Consider the following 17562-nt stretch of genomic DNA (forward strand, 5'->3'; position numbering starts at 1 on the left):
AAGGAGATCCAACCAGTCCATTCTGAAGGAGATCAGCCCTGGGAGTTCTCTGGAAGGAATGATGCTAAAGCTGAAACTCCAGTACTTTGGCCACCTCATGCGAAGAGTTGACTCATTGGAAAAGACTCTGATGCTGGGAGGGATTGGGGGCAGGAGGACAAGGGGACGACAGAGGATGAGATGGCTGGATGGCATCACTGACTCGATGGACATGAGTCTCAGTGAACTCCGGGAGTTGGTGATGGAGAGGGAGGCCTGGCGTGCTGCGATTCATGGGGTCACAAAGAGTCGGACACGACTGAGCAACTGATCTGATCTGATCTGAAAGACTTGTGTGTGCCAAGAGTGAAGTTATATACACGCACAACGATCAGATCAAGGATTAGATTCCTGGACACACTATTAATTCTGGGAAAACAAATTTTCACAAACCTACCTGGCCAAAGGGCCAATCGAGAGACACAGATTTTCAGAGTGCATTGGGTAAGTATCCTGGGGGAAAAGGAGCTGTCTTTTGTAGATCAGCAAAGAGGATGTATGGTTCTCTCTAGGCCTGCGCAAACTCTGTGTAAATTCTGTAAACCTTTCTGAGCCCCTATCATGTGAGGTACTGTTCGAGGTGCTGCAGATGCAGGGATGAACAAGATGCAGCCCTTGCTCTTGAGGAGGTAGACGTAATGACAGAGCTACCTGGCAGGTGCCATGGCCGAAGACAGCTGGGCACTCAGTCTGCTCCTGAAGTTTAGGTGAGGCTCCTCCGAGGATACAGACATCTGAACTAATGCCTAAAGAATGGGTGAGAGTCACCCCTGAGGAGGAGGTAAGGGGCATGCTGTTTTAGGCAGAGGACCAACCTAGATAGCATATTGAAAAGCAGAGACATTACTTTGCCAACAAAGGTCCGTCTAGTCAAGGCTATGGTTTTTCCAGTGGTCATGTATGGATGCTAGAGTTGGACTGTGAAGAAAGCTGAGCGCCGAAGAATTGATGCTTTTGAACTGCGGTGTTGGAGAAGACTCTTGAGAGTCCCTTGGACTGCAAGGAGATCCAACCAGTCCATTCTGGGGGAGATCAGCCCTGGGATTTCTTTGGAAGGAATGATGCTAAAGCTGAAACTCCAGAACTTTGGCCGCCTCATGCGAAGAGCTGACTCATTGGAAAGGACTCTGATGCTGGGAGGGATTGGGGGCAGGAGGAAAAGGGGACGACAGAGGATGAGATGGCTGGATGGCATCACCGACTCAATGGATGTGAGTTTGAGTAAACTCCGGGAGCTGGTGACAGACAGGGAGGCCTGGTGTTGTGATTCATGGGGTCGCAAAGAGTCGGACACGACTGAGCGACTGAACTGAACTGATAGCAGAAAGTCATGGAAGAGCTAAATGGCATAAAAGGGGTGCCAGTTCTGTACAGTCTGTTACCGAGAGCCCAGCAGTGTGAAGGGAGAAGAACATAAGCTGAGGAGGTGACGAAGAGCCTGGGAGGCCAGGCAAAGCCGCCTAGAAACAGCGAGATGGGAGTCGTGTGTGACCTGAGCAGGCTTCTGGCCACAGGCGGAAGATACTGCACAGGGGAGGAGAGCAGTGTTTCTTCTTTTATTCCTCTACTTGGACAGACTGTGAAAGCGTCCAGAATGGATGACTCTCATTGGCTTTCATTCTTGGCTTAGTGAAGCAATCCCGAAAATGGAGAATTACTCGGTTTTAGGTAAAGACAATTCATTTATCATTCCAAGAGACTATAATCAATCCAAGTTATGTTATCCCAAACAAAATATCTGATCATTTGTAGGCCCCTATGAACGTCCTTGCACTTTCCTAGCACAGGCTCAAGACTCTGCGACTTCTGGTTCTGCCAGCTACAGCTACAGCTCATTTGTGGAAACGCCGCGAAAGCACCCAGGGGCGGAAGGGTGTGCTTCCCGCCCTCAAGGGCCTTACCATGCGGATAAGCAAACAGGAAACACTGAACGCAGGTTAGAAAGACAATAAAAACAAAGACGGGAAGGAAAAGAAAGACTTACGGAGACCAAACTCTTGGAAAAGCCTCTATTTCTTCTTGCGTGTACTCATCTAGACGTCTGGGCACTTTTCGTGGTTGAGGAAGCTCTTCTGTTAAATTCTTAAGAATATCTTCTGGTATATCCTAGATCAAACAAAAATTTAGGCTTAATTTTCTTAAAATCTGTTCTTAGTAATCAGCAATTCTTGTGTGTAAGTGTGTTAGTCACTCAGTTGTGTCTGACTCTTTGCAATCCCAGGGACTGTAGCCTGCCAGGCTCCTCTGTCCATGGAATTCTCCAGGCAAGAATACTGGCGTGGGTAGCCATTCTCTTCTCAAGGGGATCTTCCCGACCCAGGGATCAAACCTGAGTCCCCTGTATTGCAGGCAGATGCTTTACCCTCTGAGCCACCAGGGAAGCCCTTAGTAATTCTTAGTAAGTATTAAGAAATAATAAATAGAAGAATGTTTACAATAGCACATTTTATATTTTAATCTTGACAAACATTTCTAATGAGGAATCAGACATCTTCAATTTTGACAAGTATCTGGTCACTAAATTCTACTTTTTCTGAATATTATTTAATTTTTTCCTCCTCCTTTCAACAGCAAAAAAAGCACTGCCTTGGATCATTCTCATAATGTTTCATCTGATGACTGTTTGTGCAAGGTCTATTGCTTCCAGTGCCCAACCTTTTTCAATTTATGCTTCATGTTTTTGCCAAAAAAACCTTTCAAAAATGAAAATCTGCTGGATCCTTGAGTCATTTAGCCAGCAAGCATTTACTGAACTCCTTCTATGAACCAGAAATTGTGCTAGGGGATGATATAGAGAGAAAAATCAAAAGATCATGGTTCTAAAGGCTTCCAATTTTTAAGAAGTTACTCCTTGGTTAAGAATCTCTCCGGACGCAGCTCTAACTACTGGGCCACACTAGTGTGCTCACTCCCAGCCCCTCCAGCTTTCCTTCCACAAGTGCCAGCGGCTCCTGAGCAAGCCCCTCCCCGCACTGGTCCATGCTGACATCCCCATGCCTCTGGTCCATGCCGACACCCCCATGCCTCTGGTCCATGCCGACACCCCCATGCCTCTGGTCCATGCCGAAACCCCCATGCCTCTGGTCCATGCCGAAACCCCCATGCCTCTGGTCTATGCCGAAACCCCCATGCCTCTGGTCTGTGCTGAAACCCCCATGCCTCTGCTCAGGGCGCCTTCCAGAGCTGATTCCCGCTGGGTATACGGCCAAGGGTTCAGAAAAATGAAAGGAAAGGTAAGATGTGAAAAAGTCTGAACCTGAGTAAACGAAAAGCAGACTAAAGAGTAGAGCACATATTTGAGAGGCATCTTGAGAGAATTGCACTAAATAAGGGGAATGATAAAATAAAGAATGTGGATAACCTAAAGAACTGACGTTTATACTATGCTCCTGGAACAGAAGTGAGGCAAAGGAATCATACTGTGGATCTGAATGATAGGTTAATTCAGGAGAGTCTATTGAAGGAACAATAAGATATCAATACAGAAGTGTCCTGTGGGCATTTCCACAGGGACTGCAGATATAATTACCTCTTTTCAGTTTTAGTGTGTTCCTAACTCTTGAGAAATTTGTATGCAGGTCAGGAAGCAACAGTTAGAACTGGACATGGAACAACAGACTGGTTCCAAATAGGAAAAGGAGTACGTCAAGGCTGTATATATTTAACTTATACGCAGAGTACATCATGAGAAACACTGGACTGGAAGAAACACAAGCTGGAATCAAGATTGCCGGGAGAAATATCAATAACCTCAGATATGCAGATGACACCACCCTTATGGCAGAAAGTGAAGAGGAACTAAAAAGCCTCTTGATGAAGGTGAAAGTGGAGAGTGAAAAGTTGGCTTAAAGCTCAACATTCAGAAAATGAAGATCATGGCATCCGGTCCCATCACTTCATGGCAAATAGATGGGGAAACAGTGGAAACAGTGTCAGACTTTTATTTTTTTGGGTTCCAAAATCACTGCAGATGGTGACTGCAGCCATGAAATTAAAAGATGCTTACTCCTTGGAAGGAAAGTTATGACCAACCTAGACAGCATATTGAAAAGCAGAGACATTACTTTGCCAACAAAGGTCCGTCCAGTCAAGGCTATGGTTTTTCCTGTGGTCATGTATGGATGTGAGAGTTGGACTGTGAAGAAGGCTGAGCGCCGAAGAATTGATGGTTTTGAACTGTGGTGTTGGAGAAGACTCTTGAGAGTCCCTTGGACTGCAAGGAGATCCAACCAGTCCATTCTGAAGGAGATCAGCCCTGGGAGTTCTTTGGAAGGAATGATGCTAAAGCTGAAACTCGAGTACTTTGGCCACCTCATGCGAAGAGTTGACTCATTGGAAGAGACTGGTGCTGGGAGGGAATCGGGGCAGGAGGAGAAGGGGACGACAGAGGATGAGATGGCTGGATGGCATCACTGACTCGATGGACGTGAGTCTGAGTGAACTCTGGGAGTTGGTGAGGGACAGGGAGGCCTGGCGTGCTGCGATTCATGGGGTCGCAAAGAGTCAAACACGACTGAGCGCCTGACCTGATCTGATCTGATCTGAACATTCTCAAAACACAGGATGGTTACACACTGTCTGCAGACGGCAATAGTGTAATTGGGAATCAATGTCCAGGCAAGCACATGGCATCAAACAAGTTACTCGTTTGCCTTAAGAATCAAAATACAATTTAAAAATAGTTTCAAAGAATCACAGAGCTCTTACACTATAAGCTGATTCTAAAACCCAATACACCAAAAATTTAAAGATTTTTTTTTTAAACTTAAAATGACTTTAAAATTATGGTTTGGATAGGCTGGGTCACTATCAACATATATAAAGCCACAATAAACATTACTCACAATTGTTTCTTCACTCAAAAGCATTTGAAAAACATTTAACTTTCCTTACCCAGCATATTCAAATACACAAGTGTAAGCACACAGAACCAGAATGAGCAGAGGATGCCCAGACACATTAAATATTGTTAATTACTCCTTTATCTTTACTTACTAAGGAAGTCTATCTGCCAGTTTGGTATTCATGAAAATGTATGAATATTTCACACTTCTTTGGAAAACTATTTGAAAAAATCTTTAGATCACATTTGCAAAGACAATTTTAACACTGCCAACTGCTCACTCAGCATAGAGAATTTAGAACCTAGTGGGTTTCTGGTAAGTGTTTGCTGAACTGAACAGAATTTTGACTGAAATGAGCTTACCAAATTTCACCACTATTAAGGAATCCACTGAAAGAATGGACAAAAATCAGTGCGCAGTTAGGGATGGACATGCTGAGCAAAGTGGAACCAGAAAGGCGGGCAAGTGCTCCTTTAACGCACGCAGGGAAGGGAGCCCTCACAGGCTAACTGAGGGTGTTTATCAGAGTTTCTCTTTCTGTGATGATGCCTTCTGCAGAGTGGGTGGTTAGCCGAAAAGGGAAATAAGGAAAAGAATAAAAATAGAAAACAGAAGCACGGGGGCGGGGGGGAGGTGATCATTCACTCTTTCACAGGTTTTCCTCTTCATGCTTTTGTCTGTTTCCTGGCTGCGCCTCGCAGCCAGCAGGATCTCAGTTCCCCAAGTGGGGATCGATCTGGGACTCTGGGCTCTGGAGCTGAGCTCTCGAACCCGGGCTCTGGGCAGTGGAAGCCGAGTCCTAACCTCCGGGCTGCCAGGGGAGTCCCAGTTTATGCAATTTTTAAGAGAATTTCTAATCTATAGAAAAGTTGTGAAAATGAGTGAATTCATGAAGCCTTCACCTAAATTCACTAATTGTTAAAATATAACACGATTGCTTTCTATCTATTCATAAGCACATATACACCAAACACTCTTTGACTGTACCATTTGAGAGTTGTCTGCCAATATTTCATCCCTAAATATTCCAGCATATATATCTTCTAAATATAAGAATTGTTCCTGATGTAACCACATTACAAATTCATGTTCAGGAAAACTAACATTGATGAACATCTTTTAACCTAATATACAGTGTGTGTATACACACACACACACACACACACACACACACACAGAGTATACGTTCAAATTTCCCAAAGTGGTCTAATGAAGTCTTATGGAGCTTTCTTTTTCTAATCCAAGGTCAAGTGTCACATGCTAAAACTATTATGTTATTATGTTAATATACATAATGCATTCTTTAGCTTCGATTGGAAGACATTCCTTGGTTTATCTGTCTCTTAAGAAATTAATTTTTGAAGCGGCCAGTCCAACTGTGTTGCAGAATATCCTCTTTCCTTTGGATTTGTAGAACTGTTTCCTCATGATCAGATTCAGGATAAACATTTCTGGCAGGACACTATATAGTTTATGTTGGGTCTTCAGTGCCTCATTCGAAGCAGGAGGCGTACAACATCAGTTTATCCCATACTGATGACAAATTTAATGTCTTGGTTAGAGGTGGTGGTTGGCCAGATGGCTTTAACGTAGAAGACTCTTCTCCCTTTTTAGATAGTTCTCTGTGGCATGTTCTGAAGCTCTGTGAATACCCTGCTCTACAGCGTCTAACCCAATGGGTACACGACACACTGATGCCGGTGGCGTTTCTAACTCAGTGTGGTTTTCCACACGGTTTAGATGACGTTCTTCTCTCAAGAAGAGCTCTTCCTTCTTGAAAAAGGAGAAGGGAAATGATAATAAGTTAAAAATAATTTTTGGACTATCATTGTGGGCTCACAGATTTCTGTTTTCTACTCCAAGTAATCCATCATTATGCCCATTCATTTCAAGGCTCACACAGTCCCGTATATGTTCAGTGGGCACCACTTCAAGTTGCCTCCTGTGTGCTGATATTTCTCCATCGGTCTTTGAACACTGTCTTACTTTCTGTTACTTATTATTTTGCTATTATAAACAATGCAGAAATAATAATCTTGTGCATGTGTGTACTCCAAAATAAACTTCTTTTTTTGTTCCAGACCTAGAATCAACCACTTCTCTAAGAATCACATTCCTTTTAATATGGAATAACACTTAGAAAACACAGTCTGAGAACTAGTTCTGCTTACTTCTATTGCTACTGGCATTTTATTTTTTTAATATATAAAATCTTAACATGATTAAAAAAAAAAATCTAAGCAGCTGTAATAATCTGGAAGGCTTTTCTGCAGAAGCTCCTTCCTCTTTCCTCCCCATCCTTCCCTGTGTTGGTCTGGTGAGTGACCAACTGCATGTCCTTGTTTGTTCTTCCTGCGTCTTTATGCAAAAAGATATATGTGTGTGTGTGTAAACATACACATGTATAAATGTATGTAAAAGGTAGTATGCCACCTATATTCTTTTCCATCTTGCTTTTTTTCACTTAATAATATATCTTGGAAAGCATTACTTATCAAGTCACAATGGTATCTGTCATTCCTTTTTGTATAATTGCACAGTACTCCACTGAATAGATATAGCATAATTTAGCCAATTTCCTATGCATAAGCATTTGTTTATTTCCATTACTATTACGGATAATATGGAAACAGTAATCTTGTGTATGTGCATCTTCAGGGTAGCCTGCTGTAAACGAGGCTGCTGGACCAAGCACGATCCTCGTCACGTATGTCTTTGTGCTAACTGTCACCTCGTTCCCTGATTCCTCGTAGGTTGCACCACTTTGTACTGCTACCCGCAGCGTCTGAGTGCCCGTTTCCTCGTAGCCATGACAATAAAATGTGTTGTCAAGTTTTTGAAAATTTAGCAATCCATTTTTGGGGAAATGGGCTCATTTATTTTATAAACTGAAATCATTTAAGTAATTTACACCAAAACCTATCTAACTTGATAACTGGGAAAAATGACATTACTATTTTCTTTGTCCCTTTTAGAAATCATGATTGCTAAAAATATGTGAAAGTACAATCAGAAACAGTTTAAAAATTCTTTTAATTTCATGTCCAGGGTCATTTATCCTTACATGATGATACTACTCCCATGCTTGTTACCTCAGAGGTAAAGTGAACAGGGGGAAATTATTCTACTCATTCATGGAAAGCAAAGCTAATAATTAGCCACTTTGGTAAAAGTCTGAATAATTTACTTATGCATTATTTAAGCTAACAATAGAACATACAAGTGCCTTGAATAGCTGATAGAACTTGATATTCTGGAATGAATTTTATATTATTCTTTTACTAGGAACTATAAGGACAATTATAACCCGTAATATTGATACCAACTAGTAGTACTTACTGTGTTCCAGGGCCTGGTCTAAGTACCTAAAAAGTGTTGTTTCATCTAATTCTTACAGCAATCTTAGGATGTAGGTACAATTACTACACCCATTTCACAGATGAGAAGACAGATAATAATGGCCACAAAGTCAGTAAATGGTGGGACATGTATTCAAACCCAGGCAGTCTGATTCTAGAGCCTAGACTCAACTACTTTATATAGAACTTCTAGTGTTTATATTATACTAGAGAGAAAAGCTAAGTACTCATACCAGTATAATAGTTATGAATAAAACTGTCTTTTTATTTTCAAGTTCTTTTTAGCTGAACAAGTTCTGAGTAGGAATAAGTATTCTGAAGTTATATCATGGGAGATAATTAGCAATCAAAGCCAAGCTATTAATCTATGATTCATAGAAGCTATACAGGTCACAAAAAAGTAAAGTGAATTCATACTTTTTTGTAGTTCATGAAATTACCTATGAGTACCCTCAATTAAACAGGGGCTCTAATTATAGTTCCTTGTTCTTAAAAAAGTAGCTATTAAAATGAAAATATGGATCTTACAGACTTTTGATTTTTAGTTCAATGATGGTTCACTTTATGATTTAAATCAGAAGCAATTGTTTTTGTAGTGTATTCACTATAAAATGCAAAAAAATATTTCAAAAGTTGACATAAAATTACTGAAAACAAATACAACAATTATTTTAAAATGAGAAAATATTTAATTAAAAATTTAATAAAGGATCTTTGAGGACTTACTTCATCTGGGAAAAGGTGCAACCTCTGCATCAGAGTTCTTCTGTGAAGGTTTTTTGGCAGCATGCCATAAATAGCTAGTTTTACAATCTGAAAAACAGATACATGGAGCACTCAGTAAGAAACATGTGATGGGAATATAAACACAGTAAGAGAAAGTGATGAAAAGCAGTGGGCTAAGACTCGATATGAATATGAAAGGAACAAAACTGAGACCTAAGCAGATATGTGGCAGCAATAAAAAAGAACTTTTATTATTTTGTACATTACCATCTTCTTTTAAATCTGTTTATCTGTATTTAGAAAAAGGAAAAAAAAAAGGAAGACATTAAGAAAACCTGTGTGTTGATTTTAGATGGAATAAGAAGAAATTCTCTGAGCTTACACAAGAACCTGTGGCCCAAATAATCTACTACATACAGGTTACGGCAGATCCTAGGGAGGTTTAATCACCCACCTCCCGCTTCCCGAGGCGGGTGATCAGGAGACTGCCAGTGAGTGAACTAGGCCTGACCATACCATCGTGAGGCTGACTCTGTAAGTCACAAATCTAGAAGGAAGGTAGTGGTGAGCATTCACTGAAAACTCACCACGTGTACAGGGGTCACTGCATTAGATTTGTTATCTTGTTTATGTTACTAAGTTCCATTTCACAGACGAGGAAACAAATTCAGTGAGGTTACAGAACCCACCCTAATTTCCTATATCTAATAAATGGTACTGGAATTCAAACCAGGTAGGCCTACTCCCAGGACAGACACATACCATATGCAAACACACTTAAAAATGCATTTCTGTCACTTATCAAGAAGACCCTTCACCCTGTCATACCCGTTGCCAAGAGGGCAAACTAAGCTTCCTATGATTTGCTTTCCTGCCTGTTAAGGTCGCCCCCATGGTTTATCTGCTGTTTAAGCCCTCTTTCAGGCTGTGCCGGGTCTCTGTCGCTGCACTCGCGCTCGCTGCAGCTGAGACGAGCAGGGGCTTCTCTGCCTGCGGCGCTGGATCCTCCTGGTGCAGAGCGCGGGCTCCAGGGCCTGCGGGCTCCGCAGCCGTGGGGCACGGGCTGAGCTGCCCCGCGGCACGTGGGGTCTCCCCGCCCAGCGATGGAACCCGAGGCCCCCGCGCTGGCAGGCGCACTCGGAAACACGAGCCCAGCAGGGGCGTCCGAGGCGTCCTCAGCGCTGTCCTGAGTGTGGCTCTGCGTGTGTGTCAAGGGAAAGTCACACAGCGTCAGCCTGCGCTCTATGCTCTCCCGTGGGCCTCCTGGCATGTAGTGTGCACAGACACACTGCGTGAGCCGCGTGAGACAGCTGAGACACCTGGAGGCAAGCTGATTTTCTTCATCTGCACTCATATTTCAAGGATATAATGTGGCATGTATCAAACTAACCCACTGAGACGGTACATGTTACAATGGGACTGCACTGTGGAGGATTTCCTTATCCTTTTATTTTCTCATCAAATCTGACCACAAAACCTCAATATGTACAAATACTAATGCCACCCCACACATATTTTCCGTCTATTTTCTTGTTAGTGCTGTTAAGGCTTTATATTCTAGGGACTTTATATTGTTAAAACTAAAAGCAATTAAAAATTCAGTGCCTGAATTACATAAGCCACATTTCAAGTGGTCGACCTGCCGCAGGTGACTAGTGGTTACTGTATTTGACAAAGAACGTCTTCATCAGAGCAGAAACTTCTATTGGGTAGCACTGATATTAGTCTTTAAAATTTTTAGTGTTTTAAAAGTCTTTAGTAGAAAGCAACAATGTTAAGACTACTTAGCATCCTGTCTGGATTAGCAAGTCATTCTATCTTCTGAACATCATCCTAACAGCCAGTTTATTACATCAGCAGGGTTTCTTGGTATTTGGTTTTCATGTTCTTAAAACAATTAGTTTTATTTACTTGAATAAACAAATTGGTATTTTTAAAATGCACCTTATTTAAAAAATGCAAACGTAACAATCAAATTAGAGAAAGCTGTAAAGTATGAAAAGGTTACAAGCTGCCAGGTGAGAGAAAAAGATGACAGACACACACACACACCTGCCCAAAACATAAATGTGATGCAACATGAACAGGCGTCGAGCAATTCAGCTACACGGACAGAAGCACGGACTCGGAGGAGTTCAGAAAGCGAGACAGAACGAGGCAGGGTTAATGAACATTCAAGACCCTCCTAACTGAATCTGAACCCAGGGCATGTGACGTCTGTTTCACAAAAAACATCTTTGTAAGCTATAGGAGAGGGAATGGATATGAGAAAGGAACCGTATTAGAAGAAAAAGGCAAGAACACAGACGCTCTTAAGGAATCTAAACTGCATGACAGACGAAGAAAGGACATAAAGAAAGGGCCGGATCAATACACGTATCTGAGTTTAGAGTTAAAGATCTGCTATGTAATTACAAAAAGATATGGAAAAACATTTTAAAGCCTACTATTTAAATCAATGTACTTCATTAATAGTCGTGTCTGACTCTGTGACCCCATGGACTGCAGCATGCCAGGCCTCTCTGTCCATCCACCAACTCCTGGAGCTTACTCAAACTCATGTCCTACATCAATGTACTTTATTGTTCCCGAAAAACACTGAGGGTTTGGATTGGTGGTAAAGTAACTGACCTCTTCCTCAAAAACAGTCAAAATTAAGACTTAAAGCCATCATCAAATATTTCATAATGCATTTCAACCTCTGTTCATAAAAAAGTTTGAAACAATTTCTACAGACGCTATCCAAAGCCAAGCTCATCACATCAAAAGTTGGCTTATACCGCCTCCCAGTGTGCATTTAGCATACCCGAACAAACCAGAAACTAGTTTTAAGGACATTTAAAAATATTCGTTAAGTATTAAAATATAATTTGTTGTAAAAGTTATGGTATATATTAGCAGTGGCCCTAACAACTTTTTACTAGTATTATAAAAGTAGAACATTAAATATTTTCTAAGAAACAATTCTTGAGTATGTTTTTATAAAACATTCAAATGATGAAGTAAAAATACACAGTAAAGTACAGAATTTCTAAACATTATGTCAGTAATAAACACAGCTCTTCCCCCACTTATAACCAAGAAAATTTTAGACAGTACTTGGACCACGAGGAGATCAAACCGGTCAAAAGGAAATCAGTCCTGAATATTCACTGGAAGGACTGACTGATGCTGAAGCTGAAACTCCAATACATTGGCCACCTGATGCAAAGAACTGACTCATTGGAAAAGACCCTGATGCTGGGAAAGATTGAAGGCAGGAGGAGAAGGGGATGACAGAAGATGAGATAGTTGGATGGCATCACTGACTCAATGGACATGAGTTTGAGTAAGCTCCAGGAGTTGGTGATGGACAGAGAGGCCTGGCATGCTGCAGTCCACGGGGTCGCAGAGTCAGACATGACTGAGCAACTGAACTGAACACCAAACAAATGGTTGCATTCTTTATACATACATATGTACATACATTTATTTTTATTCATCATTTTAGGAAAATAAAAAGGAGTATCTTCAAAACTTAACAGTTTGCTCATTTAAATAAAAAGCTGAAACAGCTGTGAATGGGGAAAACACTCCCAAATCTAAGAGAACAATTCAAAGACTGGGTTATCAAGAGCTAAGGAAGAAAAAAATAAAACTGTAAAGGGCAACAGAAGACTCTGCCTTTATAATCAATACCGAGAACTAGCATTTGGATTTAGAACACCTGTTAGGACAGAACTCTATGATACATAATAAATAAACATTAATGAAGTTAGTAATATTTTTTTGAATATTTCTAAAGGATGGAACTGACTGGAGGACAAAAATAGGAAGAACAAGAAACAGAACGTCCTGGGCTGCCATCTGCTCTGGGGTGTCCGCTCAGCACAGGGCTTGGGTTCAGAGGACCGCAGACGTGAGGTCTGCAGGCAGGATCAAGACGCCCCCACACCCCTGGATCCCCCGGGGCCCAGCAGAAAGGCAGTATCCTTTCAGGGAGCTGAGTGGGGAAATGAAAAAATAAGTCTTTTTTGATAGATAGTTCCTAACTATGAACCTGATCTTGTAAGGTTTTCAGGCCCCAAGTTCACCTGTTTTATGGGGATCAAATTCCAGAAGTTGGAAGTATAGCTTAAAGGGGTCTTAGGTTGGGGTGTGTGTGTATACATGTATATCCCCAGGCACCAGCCAAAAGCTAAGTATATCTTTTCTGAAGAAATTCATTTTTAACATAGGTCTCAAAAACTTTCAGAGATGAAGTTCCAAGGTATATGTACTTTCCTAGCACCCTGAGCAGAAACAATAAATTGCAGACCCACAGACCCACAAGTATCAGTCAGATATAAATGCTAAGAATTATGTTTAATATGCTTAAAGAAATATAAGAGAGAACCAAGGTATGACAAAGGAACAGAAGACGGTCAAAACTGACTAGCAAACTGAAAAAGAAACAGTAAAAGCTTCCACAAAAGGAAAAAAATGCAACAGCTGACATTAGAAACTCAGTAAAAGATTAGACCTTGGTGAAAAGAAAATGAGAGAACAAGAACACAGATCTAAGGAAACTCCTGACAATCCAGCACAGAGCCAGGGAGACATAAAATACGAGGAAGACACAAAATGTAAAAGGAGGAACTGAACTGTGTGCGGTGGAGGAGGCAGTCTGCTATGTATACAGTCAGCTTCCAGAGGGAGAGGGCAGGCAGAGAATAAAGGGGACCAATATGAAAAGATGTAAGAGCTGACAGATTTTCAGAGGAGAAGAAACCAGTCCTCAAGCAAAGCAGTAAGAAAACTCAAAAAATAAAAATCAAAGCCAAAGAAAAGATTTTAAAAGTATTTTGAAAGACAAGACAGACTACATACAAATAAAGTGACATCTGAATCTGACATCAACAGCAATAATGGAAACTAAAATCTATTTGAAAGATAGCTTCAAAAAGCTAAGAGAAAAAAACAAAGTTATCCTAGAATTGTGCAGATACACAAAACTATTTTTTAAGAATGAAGGTAAAAATAAAGTTACAAACAGAAAAGGGGAGTCCACTATTCAGAGACTGTTATGATGGGAATGTCAATGAGGAGTACTTCAAGGCGAACACTGATCCGAGTTAAAAGACTGCAAGCAAAGAACATCGTAAAAAAATTAGTAACAGTATAAAAAACTGAGAACAAGAAAGTCCAACCAGAGGGGTTTTTAAACCATCTTGAACAGAGAAAACATACAGACAGAGGGAGAACGGGTATTAAAAATCTTCTAGAGGCCTTGACTTGACTTTGAGGAAAATAAAAATACTGATTAATCTTAGACTTCTAATAAATGAGGGGATTCCCTGGTGGCTCAGACGGTAAAGCGTCTGTCTGCAATGCAGGAGACATGGGTTCTATCCTTGGGTTGGGAAGATGCCCTGGAGAAGGAAATGGCAGCCCACTGCAGTATTCTTGCCTGGAGAATTCCATGGACAGAGCAGCCTGATGGGCTACAGTCCATGGGGTCGCAAAGAGTCAGACGCGACTGAGCGACTTCACTTTCACTTTCTAATAAGTGAACTCAATCAATCCAAAAGCAAGCAAGAAGGGGAGGAGAAGGAAAATAATACCTAGCTCAACTTGTGGACACAGCGGCGGAAGCAGAGAGGGACGGACTGAGAAAGCAGCACCAACATATACACCCTGCTGTTCAGTCGCTGAGTCAAGTTCGACTCTCTGTGACCCCGTGAACTGCAGCCCGCCAGGCTCCCCTGTCCATGGGATTTCTCAGGCAAGAATACTGGAGTGGGCTGCCATTTCCTTCTCCAGGGGCTCTTCCCCACCCAGGGGCCAAACCTGCGTCTCCTGCACTGGCAGGTGTGTGTGAGACAGACAGCGGGTGGGAACCTGCTGTAACACAGGGGCCCAGCTCAGGGCTCGGTGATGACCGGGCAGCGGGTGGGAACCTGCTGTAACACAGGGGCCCAGCTCAGGGCTCGGTGACGACCGGGCAGCGGGTGGGAACCTGCTGTAACACAGGGGCCCAGCTCAGGGCTCGGTGATGACCGGGCAGCGGGTGGGAACCTGCTGTTACACAGGGGGCCAGCTCAGGGCTCGGTGGTGACCGAGGGGGCAGGGTGGGGGTGAGGGGGCTCAAGCAGGGAATACAGACAGTTATGACCGACTCACAGTGACGTGTGGCAGAAACCAACACAGTATTGTAAAGCAATTACCCTCCAATTAAAAAATAAAATCTAGCTCAGTAAAGTTTAAAGATAAACTATAAAATAAAAGATAAACTGTGAGGCATCAAAATAAAAAAAGGTTGTTGACTTAGCTATATCAATATATAAAAAGAATAGACTACAAGTTAAAAAGCACTACTGGAGATAAAGTCAGGACATACCCCAATCAATTCTTCAGGAAGATTACAATTCCAAACTTAAATTTATCTAACCCTAAATCGTCAAAACATACAATGGAAAAAACTGACAGAACTATAAGGAAAAATCAATAGATCCATAATTGAGATTTTAACATAACTCTTCAAGATAATAAAGTGAATAACAAAAATAGAGTGCAAGATTGGAACAACATATTTAGCATGTTTGATATACTTAAAATATAAACAGATATACATACATACATCTGTCTCCCCAAAACATTTTCAGCAATCATATATTCTAGGTGATCATGCAGATGTCAAGAAATTAAAAAGAAAAGCATCAAAATTCTATGACTAAATGCAAAGTATATTAAATAGTAATTAGAAAAGATACAGAACTGAATGATGATGAAATATTATTGATACTTATCAAAACTTGTATGATATAGTGAAGAACTCACAGCCCTAAATGCTAGCTACGTTAGAAGAGAAGGAAGATTGAAAACCCAGTTTCTGAACCAGTCTCTCCACAAATGATAAATAATAATAAAAAAATACAATACACTTACTGCTACTGGATCCTTCCGGTGAAGCTGAGCAGCTGTTACTTGTTTAAATCCACCTGGGTAGCTATTAAAAGAAACAAAGACAATAAAATTGGGAGTAGGAGATGGGACGGTGTCCTTGAAATGAACATTCTTATAATATGAAACTATTTTTATTATGAAATTACATTTGTTTCTCCTGGAGGAGGAAATGGCAACCCATTCCAGTATTCTTGCCTGGAGGATCCCATGGACAGAGGAGCCTGGTGGGCTACAGTCCATGGGGTCGACTGAGCAACTCACACACACACTTGCTTCTGGGAACTATGCTACTCATCATGTCTTAAAAATTAAGCAGTAACTATGCTATATGAAATGCTATTAAGTGGTCAAATTTAGCAATTGTTGTTTTATAAAACCAGTCAATCATAAAGGAAATCAGTCCTGAATATTCATTGGAAGGATTGATGCGAAGCTGAAACTCCTATACTTTGGCCACCTGATGCGAAGAAATGACTCCTTGGAAAAGACCCTGATGCTGGGAAAGATTGAAGGTGGGAGGAGAAGGGGACGACAGAGGATGAGATGGTTGGATGGCATCACTGACTCAATGGACATGAGTTTGAGTATACTCTGGGAGTTGGTGATGGACAGGGAGGCCTGGCGTGCTGCAGTCCATGGGGTCGCAAAGAATCGGACACGACTCAGCGACTGAACTGAATTTCATAAAAAGTTCCACATCTTAGAAATTTCTTGGCTAACCATTTTAAAAATTAATTACTCTATTGGCTGTGCTGGGTCTTCACTGGGCTTCCCTGGTGGCCTGGCTGGTGGAGAGTCCGCCCGTAACGCAGGAGACCAGGCTCGACCGCTGGGCTGGGAATGCCCTGGAGGGGAAGGCTGCCCGCTGTCCTCACTGCTCCAGGCGGGCGTTCTCCGGCTGCGGCAAACGGGCCACGTGCTGCTCCGGCACATGGGCTCCTCATGGCACCGGCTTCTCTCGCTGTGCAGCAGGACTCCAGGTGTGCAGGCTTCAGTGTGGCAGCAGGTTCTGCGGTGCCGGCTCAGCAGCTGCTCCCAGGTGTGTGGAATCTTCCTGGATCAGCGGTGAAGCCTGTGTCCCTTGCACTGGCAGGCAGATTCTCATCCACTGCATCACCATGGAAGTCCCTGGCTAACTATATTTTTACTGGAATTTAAGTTCATTCATCATTCACAGTTACTTATTTCTGCTTGAATGTAGGGAAAACAAAACAGTGCCAAAATGTGTTTCAAAGTGAACACGCTAGGGGTCAGGTCTGGGGAAAGCTGGTAGACTACTTGGTTCTGAAGGCAAGTTAATACTCTAAACAGGTCGTGCTCCTATTTCCTATTACCAGGAAGTCATATGCTGCTTCTGAGTAACAAAATATTTCATTGTGTTCAGATCAAAATCATAAATGGAGATTAAAGAAAATATTTGGGAAAGTTATTGGAGATCTTACTAACCTGAATACCCCAGACCCAGGTCTGGGATCAAGGTCTGGCCGGCAGCAGCCAGTGTAGTCTGAGGCAACTCGTTTCCTCTCTTTACGGGTTTGCTCAGATAAGAAAAATGCTAGTGTTTGCCCCACCTACCTCTCATGATTTTATGAGTCGAGTAGGAAAGTGTTTGTGACAGTACTTAAGAAGTTTAAAACAAAAAGAGCACAGATGTAAGACTTCATTATACT

The 17562-nt window shown here is 41.9% G+C and overlaps 1 protein-coding gene across 2 annotated transcripts in view; it reads right to left on the bottom strand.

The window, feature by feature from the left end:
• The window catches only part of MRPL13 (mitochondrial ribosomal protein L13), a 41538-nt gene that overhangs the window by 12447 nt on the left and 11529 nt on the right, over positions 1–17562 (bottom strand). For both annotated transcript variants that reach the window (XM_055546791.1, XM_055546792.1), the window contains exons 4-6: positions 15875–15935; positions 8969–9055; positions 2024–2145 (exon numbers count right to left, since the gene is read on the bottom strand). In XM_055546791.1, the coding sequence (XP_055402766.1) occupies positions 2024–2145; positions 8969–9055; positions 15875–15935 (270 nt within the window). The remainder of the gene's footprint in view (positions 1–2023; positions 2146–8968; positions 9056–15874; positions 15936–17562) is intronic.

This window comes from Bubalus kerabau, chromosome 14 (genome assembly GCF_029407905.1).
Source record: "Bubalus kerabau isolate K-KA32 ecotype Philippines breed swamp buffalo chromosome 14, PCC_UOA_SB_1v2, whole genome shotgun sequence".
In the NCBI taxonomy this organism is placed as follows: Eukaryota; Metazoa; Chordata; class Mammalia; order Artiodactyla; family Bovidae; genus Bubalus; species Bubalus kerabau.